General features: G+C 44.8%; 1 protein-coding gene across 1 annotated transcript; it reads right to left on the reverse strand.

Moving 5' to 3' along the window:
• Window positions 1-727: 727 nt before the first annotated feature.
• Window positions 728-11,634, reverse strand: LOC130485482 (transmembrane 4 L6 family member 1-like). The gene is made up of 5 exons (XM_056858688.1): window positions 11,464-11,634; window positions 6,037-6,102; window positions 4,156-4,301; window positions 1,797-1,983; window positions 728-748 (listed from the first exon to the last, which is right to left on the reverse strand). Exons 1-5 carry the CDS (start codon window positions 11,632-11,634, stop codon window positions 728-730), a joined length of 591 nt encoding a protein of 196 aa, XP_056714666.1.
• Between the last annotated feature and the right edge of the window lie 366 nt (window positions 11,635-12,000).

Here is a 12,000-nt window from a genome sequence, read left to right on the forward strand (position 1 = left end):
AAAGTTTTGACGCCACAACCAAGAAGGCCCTTGCTTGGGTTGCCACCTGTCTAGCCTCATATGGCAGGAGCAACTGAAGGAGGGCCTCGGAGATGACCAGAATGTACGGGTAGCTTCATACAAAGTCAGACCATTGGTTTCTCAAGGTCAGAGGTCTTTCCCATCACCTGATCCTTTTACCTGGAGATGACAGAAGATTGAATCTGGGACCTTCTGCCCACACACAAAAAAAGATGTTCCACCACTGCATTCCTCTATAAATTTGTCTCTTAAAAGAAAAAGAAACTAACTCACCACCACATCCTGCAGTAATGAATTAATGCTTTGACTGGGGAGGGCATTTTTTTATTATTATTATTATGAACCAACCACTGGTCAGTTGCATTGGGCAATCCTGAGTTTTAAACTGTTTTTCTGTGGTTCATTTTCTTTGCTTGATTGCAAAGAATCCCCCAACCTTTTCTTTGCTTGACTGCAAAGATAAGATTAACCAATATATACTATAATAGCAAAAAAATCTAGATAAATTATACACCCTGATTATATTTTGATTCTCTTTATATTTAAAAAAAATCTGGATTCTCTTTATATTATCTTTGATTCTCTTTATATTAAAAAAAAATCTGAGCACCCATTGTGTCTTTGTTCCTATCCCTGTACAGAAAACACACACAACCCTGACTGGACACGAATTGGCCGGATGTTGCTTTTCTCCTGTGTAGGCTGGTCACATTCCTGCAACATCAGTCTGAAAACAAACAAAAGGAGGAGGGATGAGTTATCTTAATAATGTAAATAATTCAAAGAATATCTACTTATTTATATTTTCTTAGATAATTTTTTGCGGCAAAAAAGAGTGGCAAACAGGAATGCTTATATAACTGAAATCGGCGTTTCTGTCTTAAAAGCCAACTGCTGATATCTAGGCTGTCAAAAAATGACCAGCATCGGCACTGCATAGGCGTAGAATAATCAGGGATGAAAGTTTTGTGAGAATAAAATGGGAGAACCCCACCTGGTTACTGATTTACTTCGTTTATAGTCCGCCTTTCTCGTCGAGACTCAAGGCAGATTACAGAATTGACTGAAAAGTCAAACTTAACATGATGTTGGAGTTCAGTGATGAAAACTCCAAATGTGTTGTTTGGTCTTAAAACTATGTAGTCTGGAGATCGGTTTTCATTCCAGGAGAACTCCAGGCCCCACCTTGAGATTGGTAACCCTAATCTGGACTATGGCGCTGAGGAAGGAGAATGAGGACCTTCTGCATTTTAATACAAAGATAACAGCTGCTTTGAAGATTGGGGAGGGGTCTTTAGGAAGACAGTATTTAACACTTTCCTCTGACATGTCTACCATGATTTAAATAGCTCCTTGTAAGCTACATTCAGCTTCACTTGGGGAAAGAGATTGGGGGGCTATTTAAATAAAAGAGGAGGGATGGAAGGAAAGGGTTAAATTCTCCCTCACTCCTTGGCTCATCCCTGAACACATGGACACATGAAGCTGCCTTATATTGAACCAGACCCTCAGTCTATCAAAGTCAGTACTATCTACTCAGACCGACAGCATCTCTCCAGGGTCTCAGGCAGAGGTCTTTCACATCACCTACTTGCCTAGTCCCTTTAACTGGAGATGCTGGGGATTGAACCTGGGACCTTCTGCATGCCAAGAAGATGCTCTACCACTGAACCATGGTCTGATCTTCATCAGGGCTCTTTCACCTCTTGCCTCATCTGGCCCTTCTTTGGGGTGGAGTGACCAGATCCACACCCTCCGTTCTAACATGCACTGACCTTTCTTTTCCTGAGGCACATGCCACATGCGAACTCAGCCAGCCCATTGACAACTTGGATGAAGCAAAGGACAGCTTCAAGTGTGCCGATTGCCAGCAGGAGGGAAAACAAGACCACGTTCCAAAGGATGACATTTTCCGGCCTTTTGCAAATGCTCCATGTTGTCTGGTTAAACAAGTAATTACCCCTATGAAAAGGAGAAGTTAAATTGGGTTTTATTACATCTGTACTTATATGTTGTCAAATCACAACCCACTTGAGGAGATCCCAGCAAGAGGAGGTCAAGAAGCAGAGGTGGTTTCCTCCTCTTGCCCTCCTCTGCAGAACTTTCCTTTATGGTCTTCCATCTGAGTATTGAGTATAGGGAGGGGCTGTGGCTCAGTGGTAGAGCATCTGCTTGGCATGCAGAAGGTCCCAGGTTCAATCCCCGGCATCTCTAGTTAAAGGGACTAGGCAAGTAGGTGATGTGAACTACCTCTACCTGAGACCCTGGAGAGCCGCTGCCGGTAGACAATACTGACTTTGATGGACAAAGGGTCTGATTCAGTTTAAGGCAGCTTCATGTGTTCATGTGTACTGACCCTGCTTAGCTGCCGAGATCTAACAAGATAGGGCTATACCATGTCATCTTCCCTCTGGGTTTTATTAGAAAACTTCATTTTTTTTACAATCCATCACCCATTGGATCTGAGTTGGGATGATTTAATACCATTATATTTAACAGTGTAAAATTATAATAGAGGAGAGGAATAGATTAAACAACCCCTCTCATCTTGAAAACTGAGCTTTAGGATGAGTCTCTTTTTGGAATGTGCCTCCAGAATGGAACAAGGTAGGCCCAGAGCACTACTGATTTACGTAGAGAAGCAACAAACACTTTCCTCTGAAGGTAGCTTGGAGCTTACAGGAGCCTTTAATTTGTTTAATATATTTATTCCTCACGGAGTATGATGAGTACTGTTGCATCATATTCCAGCACACAGTTTGGAAATTAACAGTCTACACAACGCAAGTTACACCAATCCTAACAGTTGCTCAGCACACCTTTCCCTTGATACTAAAGCTCAGTTTTCAGAATGAGAGGGGTTAATTGTTTAATCTATTCCTCTCCTCTATTATAGTTTGACACTGATAAATATAATGGTATTAAATCATCCCAACCCTTGCTCTGTTAACTTCTTATATGGTTCAGACATCATTCCAAGACCATCCATTCAAAGGAACATTCATATCCACTGCAACAGGAAAACTATACTTGTATCTGCGAAGTCTGCACTTGCAAAAAGATAAAAGGTTCACTCAGGACACCACGAACTCAGAGGGAGACACAAGTCAAGGTTTAGATACTGCAAAAAATGTAAACAACTATGCATTTGGGGAAACATTTAAATTTGCAAGTCTCTGTAAGCAGGGAAAGATTTCTGCCCTGTTTGGAAGAATTTGCAGGGCCAACAGTGAATTTTGTAATTTTTTAATTCTAAAACGGTTTTTGCACAATTTGATAATCCTGAAAATTATGTCAATTTCCCTTGGAACGGCTAAAGATTTATGCAAATTGCTTCATGCTGACCAGTACAGAGATTTAGCATGTGCCACTAGTGGGAATTCTTCCATGATGTTCTCTCACCACGTAGTCATTCCATCACTTTGCCCATTCACTCCCTGCACACCTGGGCTCCTTGCTTGCTCCAGCAGGTGGGGAAGGAACAGCCAAAAGAACTGGGGAAGGAGTGAACCCTTGAACACATGAAGCTGCCTTATGCTGAATCAGACCATTGAGCCATCAAAGTGAGTATCGCCTTCTCAGGCTGGCAGCAGCTCCCCTAAGGTCTCAGGGAGAAGTCTTGCACCTCCCTTACTATCAGGCTGGAGATGCTGGGGATAGAACCTGGGACTTTCTGCATGCCAAGCACATGCTTTGTCAAGTTGTCACTGAACCACGGCCCCTCCAGCATGAGAGCCAGTGTGGTGTAGTGGTTAAGAGTGGGGGACTCTAACCTAGAGAACCGGGTTTGATTCCCCACTCCTACACATGAGTGGTGGACTCTAATCTGGTGAACTGGGTTGGTTTCCCCACTCCTACACATGAAGCCAGCTGGGTGACCTTGGGCCAGTCACAATTCTCTCCGAACTCTCTCAGCCCCACCTACCTCACAAGTTGTCTGTTGTGGGACAGAAAGGGAAGGAGATTGTAAGCTAGTTTGGTTCTCCTTAAAAGGTAGAGAAAGTCGGCATATAAAACCAATTCTTATTCTTATTCTTCTCCCTACAGTCGGGCAACCTGGCAACTCTGTCCTTGCTGCTGTGGAGTCTACCTCTTCTGAGCACAGGCTGCACAGTGGGGCTCAGTTCTACTCACATGAAGGTGTCGTTCCGGAAGGGGTAAACGTATACCTCGTCGCCAATATCACAAAGAGGACCAAAAACCAACCCCAAGGACGAGATGATCATACAGTACACGCCACCTGAGGCTCCCAACGCAGCAAAGAGGACAGAGAGCAGCATCTGAAAGGAAAAGAAGGCAAGTTAATCTTCTTAGGAATCTGGAGGGAGACAAGTGATGGGGGGGGGATTTGGAGCAGAGACATGGTGGGAAAGTGTTACGGATTTCAACACCTCCACCTGATGCTTCTGGGTTCCAAAAGATCCTCTCCTGAAACTGCCTCCCATTTACAAGATGTAAGCTGGGGTTCTGTTTCTCAGGCTTGCAGGACATGGTAGGCAAAAGAATTATAACAGAGGGGTTGCTTTAGACATGCTCAGGCATCAATAACCGGAACTGATAAGAAGGAATTGTTGAATCTCCGGAAAATATCTCTGGAGAGGAAGGAGAAAAACAAGCTAAGCCCCCCGCCTGGCTTATTGTTTGGAGTGGTGGTTCTAGACAAGGGTCAAATGCCATTTTGAGATCTTATGTCCCAGTGTACCAGAAGGCACATAGTTCCCCCAATAAGCCCAATTGCTATGTTGACTGCACAGGGCAACATTACTATATGCTGTGCCTACATCTATGGTACACATAGAATCACAGACTAGAATCATAGAATCATAGAGTTGGAAGGGACCATCAGGGTCATCTAGTCCGACCACCTGCACAAGGCAGTAAATTCACAACTACGTCCCCCCACACCACCAGTGTCCCAGAAGATGGCAAAACAACAACAACCCTCCAGGATCCCTGGCCAAGTTGACCTGGAGGAAAATTGCTTCTTGACCACAAAGTGGCGATCGGCATATCCCTGAGCATGTAAGAAAGGGCCACGGGTAGGGCTGTCAATTCGGTTCGGTCCGAACTGAAAATCAACCGAATTTCCCCTGATTCGGTGATTTTCTGTTCGGACGGATCCGAACTCAAAACTGGCGGGCAACCCGGGGGGCCGAATTCAGCGAGTTCGGGAGTTCGCGAATAAATCCGGCAAATTCGGCCCCCCCTTCAGGGGAGCCCGCTGAAGAGGCGCGGGCTGCCCTTTAAACTGACCTGTGCCTCCCGGCCGGGAGGCGCAGATCAGTTTAAAGGACAGCCCGCCCTCCTTCAGGGGAGCCTGCTGGAGAGGCGCGGACTGCCCTTTAAACTAATCTGCGCCTCGAGGCACAGATCAGTTTAAAGGGCAGCCCGCGCCTCTCCAGCGGAGCCCGCTGAAAGGTGCGGGCTGCCCTTTAAACTGACCTGCGCCTCCCAGCTGGGAGGCTCAGATCAGTTTAAAGGGCCCCCGCGCGCCTTCAGGGAATCCCTCTGAAGGCGCGCGGGGGCCGAATTTTCCCCCGAACTCCGGATCCCCCCGAATTACCGGGGATCCGAAGCGGGGGAGTTCGGACTTCGGCACGTACCGAACCTACAAGGGTCAAATTCGGCCGAATCCGAACTGTACAGAATTTTTTTTTTTTTTGACAGCCCTAGCCACGGGAGCCAAACACTGGAAACAATCTTCCTGCCCTCTCTCTCACTATGTGCCTTAGTTCACAGAATCAGCATTGCTGACAGATGGCCGTCTAGCCTCTGCTTAAAAACCTCCAAAGAGGGAGAGCCCACCGCCTCCAGAGGATGCCTGTTCCACCAAGGAACTGCTCTAACTGATGAAGAAGTGAGCTGTCTCTCTTGAAAGTTCATACCCTGCCAGAAATTTTGTTAGGCTTTAAGGTGCTACTGGACTCTTGCTCTTTTCGATATTTTCCTTGCATATCTTATCACCATCTCCCGTTTAAGAATTGATTTCCCCCATGTATGAATGAAGGTGCTTACTCCACATCTGTTAGCGCAACATCCTTCTCTGCCTGCACCCAACATCATAAATGCTGGCAAGAGTATCTGGGGAGGAAAAAGAAAGAACAGTTTGCCTGTACAGTTATTTCCCACTTTTCAGCCATTCGCTCTTTTTGTTTTTCTCACAAATGCACACAATAAAGTTAAAAGTGAACTTGGTCGTCCTGTTTTCTCAGCTGCCTGTGTGCTTCTTCTTTATTGGGGCAACAGTGACCCCGGGGGAAATCTCTCTCTCCATACCAGAAATAGGATGTTGGATTGGCACCCAGCTGCCAGATCTTGTTATTTCAGCGGGTGGGCTCTCCTCACCTGAAGCTTCACAACTAAGGGACGTGACATCAGGATGAGGACAGATGTGATGTTCTAACTGGGCAATGAGGATAGGCGCTCCAATTATCTCCATGAGTTCTAGAACAACTAGTCCTGCAGGATTTCAGAGGGGTGGTGTAGAGGTTAAGAGCAGCGGACTCTAATCTGGAGAACCGGGTTCGATTGCCCGCTCCTCCACATGAAGCCTGCTGGGTGACCCTGGGCCAGTCACAGCTCTCTCCAAACTCTCTCGGCCCACGCAGAGGCAGGCAATGGCAAACCACCTCTGAACATCGCTTGCCTTGAAAACTCTAAGGGGTCACTGTAAGTCAGCTGTGACTTGATGGCTCTCTCTCTCACACACACACAATTCCCAAGTGTACCACCCATCTGTGGATACCTAAATGCGCAGATCGGGGCCACACTTACCCCAGAAAGATTTTTCTGCAGACTCGGGGGACATATTCAAGATTGCTCTATAGTTGTAACATAAAGCAGTCGTTCTATGTAACAGGCTCTTACTTAAGAACAAGGGAACTGTCATGTTGGCTGGATCAGGCCTAGGTTCCTCCCAGGATATTTTGCAGGAACCCTAGCCTGCTGCTACGCAACCCACCAGAAACTGAATAGTCAGAGGGGCCACGAGAACACTGGCTTCTGCCCAGCTTGGGCTGAGACCATCCAAAGTCAACCCAGCTCCAAGCAAACCGGCACCTGCCACTTATGAAAGTGTTCTTGGAATTCCTCCTACACAATATACATTTGCTTTCTTGTCTATCCTTGTTCCAAGGGCATTTGCCTGCCAGAAAGGACATGCCTTGGTTTTTATCTCGTTCTCTTTTTTAAGTGTTGTGATGCTCTGCCTTTTGTGGTTTCAAATGGCGCTTTGCCAGAAAGCCAAGATAACGGATAGGAGATGCATGCTCAGGATGGGGACCTGCATCAAGTTCCTCATTGACCCAGGCATTAGAAGTGCTGGTTAATACTGAGGAACTGAGCCATTTCCCCTTTAACTTTTTCTAAACAGAGCACTGCAAAACTGAAATTTGTTTTTTAAACATTGACCATTTTTGCATGGTAATTAGCAGCATGTTCCAGGCTGAACTGAACTGCAGTTTTTTAAATTTTGCATGCTGAACCGTCATTCTGGAAGTGACGCATTACAAAAGAGCCCATTTTACGCGACTTTTGGTGTTTGCGCCGAAGAATCCCCCTCAAGGAACAATGCAAAACAACAGAGGTGCGTTAGCTATGCATATGCTAATGGCTATGCAAACAGGAACAAAGGAGCAGGTGAGTGGCGGGAGTAGAACTTCTCCTTTTGCGTCAGGACCATGAAAAGGCATTTTAAAAAGTCGCATTTTTTAAAAAGAGCTTTGAGCGAGCATCAAAATTGACCATGCAAAATTGTCTATCTGTTTCTAATGGCTTCAATGCTTTTTTTTCCTGGGAAAACCCACTCCCCCCCCCCATTCTGTTGACTGGTGCTAGGAGCATATCTTCCTATGGGATGTTCTTCTACTACAAATAGCACCCTCTATTGTGGAAATTTTATCGAAGCATCACAGATCTACCCCATACGGGCTTAACGAGATGTCACTGTGGCCATGGATCTGCCCTGTGGTTGCTGATCCCATTTTATACAAGAATTTGGCCATTTAAAAAGTGCCACAAGCACCCAGTCCTGATCAGGCCTGCAACAGAGTGGGGCCCAATGATCTTGTCCACCCCCCCAATGCTTTTTCAAGTATCGAAACAGCCATTTAGTTTGGCTCTGAGTTAGCCACAAGTATTGCCTGAATCAATGACTGGTAAAGCAGTTTGTGTGTGTGTGTGTGTGTGTGTGTGTGTGTGTGTGTGAGATTGCATGTTGCAAAGCCCTGGTGTCTTGCCTTATCCTTTGTGACTGGGCCTGCATCTGGCTTCCTGCTTAAAAACTGAATAGTGAGTGAGTCGTTTCTAATGGCATTTTACATGCTTCCATTGAGCATCTTTATTGTTCACATTTGAAGAAGGTTTTGCTAGTGAATTACCTATTTTAAATCTTGAACTGATCGATGAACATGTTTCAGGAAGTGTACATATTACCAAAAGGAACACAATTATCTCAAATTTAATTTTTAAAAAATAGCATTCATTGTTAGAAGAAAAGACCACTTTAATATTTTCTTATTCATTCCTTCTGACAGGGCTACTCCAGACCCCAAAGGGTCTTTTCAAAAAAAAAAAAAAACATGCACCCACAATTTTCAGCCACACAGCTTCTGTCTAATTAAAATTAGTCCCCAAGAATTCCTCACCTAAATAAAGGTTGCTATCCTAAGAACATTTTCCTAGGATTAAGTCCCATGGAATAAAACTGGACTTATTTCCTGATTCACGTCACCAGGCTGCAGTTGGTAAACCCCAGGAGGAATTGGGGTAGGGCCTGATGTGCTGAAAAGCATATGTCCCTCCCCTCCCCAAATCCTGTCCTCCTCAGGCTGCATCCCAAAATCTCCATGTATTTCCAACTAGGGTTGCCTGAAGGAAATGGAGTTTTTCTTAAGAATGACCCCGAGTCTGATTAAGGACTAAACAAAGTGAGTTTATTCAGAAATCACAAAACTTGGTAAACGACTGGGAGACAGGCTTATTTCTAACTAGGGTCCATAACTAACAGGGCAACATGCTCCTCTCTTTCACTGGAACTAGAAGGAAGAGTAGGGGTGCGTTATGGGAACAAACAAGAACACAGGAAGAGAAGGGAAAAGGATCACAACCTTTCTATCTATCTAACTCTCACACTTGCTGCCCCCTGCTAATCTTCCTTTCTTTAATCAATCTTTGTGCACTAGACATTGTGTTTCCAACACCCCTTCTCAAGGTCTAGCGTACAAAGTCTACAAGATTGAGGTTCTGGCATAGACCTTTAAACTTGTCTTTTGGGAGAGGTATACTTGTATATCTTGTATACTTGTATCCCGTTGGGAACTTGCTGACAATACTGCTGCAGACTGTTGGATTGAAATGGATTATTTTTTCTATGTAATTGACTTACCACAACATGGATGATATATTTTGGGGCTGAAGAAACTTATGTGAAACGGCCGTCCCCCATTTCTTTGGATTTATACCTATATTGGATATCCTGTGGAATTAACTATCCTGAAATCCAGAAGAGGACTGTAAGCCTTCAGATACATATCAAGGACAGTTTCATACTTACCTGTGAATTTGTATATAATTAGTTGCTAAGTTTTCATGTTCTGCACTTGTCTTGTTTTTCAGCACTTATTACACACTTGTTATTTATGTGTATTTGTGTACTATAATCCCGTGCTAATTTCCAAACCTATTGGTACAGGCACGGAGGTGCCCTATTTTTTTGTTGCTTAACCTCCAGGTACTAGCTGGAGATCTGCTATTACAACTCATCTCCAGCCGATACAGATCAGTTCCCCTGGAGAAAATGGCCGCTTTGGCAATTGGACTCTATGACATTGAAGTCCCTCCCCAAACCCTGCCCTCCTCAAGCTCTGCCCCCAAACCCTCCCGCTGGTGGTGAAGAGGGACCTGGCAACCCTATAGATTGCCTCAGAATCCCCCTGCTATCTTGCATTTTGCAACAGGAAGGTTTCTTCAAGGAATGGAGCTCTCCTTTTAGGTCCTGACAATGTAAGAAAGAGTTCAAAAGGAGTCACACACGGCTCCCTCCGGTAGAGTAGTGATAGGGATGGGAAGATTAATAAGGTAAGGGGGAAAGAAGGGACTATAGAATGACTGATGCTCACATACAGTATCTCTACAGCCATCTCTACAGCATTGAAGTACAAACTGTGAGTGGAGAGACACTCAGCAGTAAACTGCTGGTGCCAATGTTCATTATTTCAGAGGCAAAGTACACTTTCATGGCAACACTATTTTGTAGGTCAATAACTAGTCACAGAGCGCCGCAAGTCACCAGTTTAGAAGATCAATGGGAATGCCTCCTCCCTCACTGTTCTTTGTATATAGGCATGACGCATGTCATCCTGACCTTAGGCTGTTTTTATTTAGATCTTTTCACAAAATGTCCTACTGAATGAGACCATAAATTCACGGTTCCTTTATTTATATCTTTTGCTTTGTCATTATCTATATTGCACCTATTTTTTTAAGTGACAAATATAATAGTGACATCTTTTCTCTTTAGACTTCCACATTTATTAGCTTTTGCCCCCTAAAACCCTAAGTAAAATATTTATGAGTTGTTTTTTTAAAAGCCATTTCGGGTCTCCACTGGGGTGAAAGGTAGGGTATAAATGAAGCAAACAAAGAAATAAATTTATGGAGTTTGCTTCTGTGAGGTGATGGATTAGATGGCTTTAAAGGGGCATTACGCAAATTCTTGAAGGCTGGGTGCATCAAGGGCTAAAGGCATATGGTGGCTAAAGGGAACCTCCATGTTTAGAGGCAGATACTAGAAGAGCAACAACCTGATAGAGGACTATTGACATCACCCTGCTTGTGGGCTTCTGAGTCCTTCCAGTTGGCCAATGTAGGAAGGGGTGATAGACTAGACAAACCTTTAGTCAGATTGAACACAGATGCTTTTATCTTCTCTCTGAGAACTGTAGTTCCATAGGTAGGTGTGTGTTTGTAGGGGACCTCTATAACAGAGAATTCAATGCATGTCATCAAATTACAATTAAACCAGGACAAAACATATCTTGTGTAGACATACCACTTGAGAGGTGCTCTTGAGGCAGCCTCACAGAAATACCAAAACAAGAAAAGCAGAGATTCTCAGTTTGTTCGGCCAGAGGGCACCACAAAAGGGCTGCCAGGCTGGATCAGTCACCTTGGGATACCATGGGAGATTAAAAGTTAAGTGACCCCTTATGATAGAGGCTGCTATGTAGGAATGGGTGCTCCTTGTAGACCCAAAGGTGGTGCCTCTTGGGTCTTCTGAAGCATCTCCTGCTCCAATGGGATGGAGGAAAGACAATACTGGCCCTTTACTCTTAGGAAAGAGATTCTTCGGGCACCAGGAAAAACATTAGTGGGTACCTCAGTGTTCACAGATGCCCTGTTGGGGACCATTGATATACAGTAACCAGGGAAGTCTTTTCTTACCAGTATCCCAGCTCCTAGAATGCCATGGAAAAACCAGACCAGGTCTGTGATCCTGCTGGCTTCCAATACTTGTCCATTGGGGAAGTAGAGGAGAAGATTAGAGACAATCGCACAGATAGACAGAGGGAACAGGGAAATCCCAATGCATCTGGAGCATTTGCTGCTACACATCGTATATCACCACCTGGGGAATAAAAATAAGAGAAAACACTGACAAAACGTGGAGCCTAGAAACAAACATGAAGCTTCAGAAATTGGTGAATGCCCTTTAAAAGAAAAAGAAAAAGGAAAGGACTATATAGGAGCTATATAGTCGATCCCGACTTAAGTCGGTTTGAGGTAGCCGGCTCAAGGTTGACTCAGCCTTCCATCCTTCCAAGGTGGGTCAAATGAGTACCCAGCTTGCTGGGGGTCAAGGGAAGATGACTGGGGAAGGCACTGGCAAACCACCTCGTAAACAAAGTCTGCCTTGGAAACGTCGGGATGTGACGTCACTCCATGGGTCAGGAATGACCCAGTGCTTGCACAGGGGACCAT

Source organism: Euleptes europaea, chromosome 12, assembly GCF_029931775.1.
Source record: "Euleptes europaea isolate rEulEur1 chromosome 12, rEulEur1.hap1, whole genome shotgun sequence".
Taxonomy (NCBI): domain Eukaryota; kingdom Metazoa; phylum Chordata; class Lepidosauria; order Squamata; family Sphaerodactylidae; genus Euleptes; species Euleptes europaea.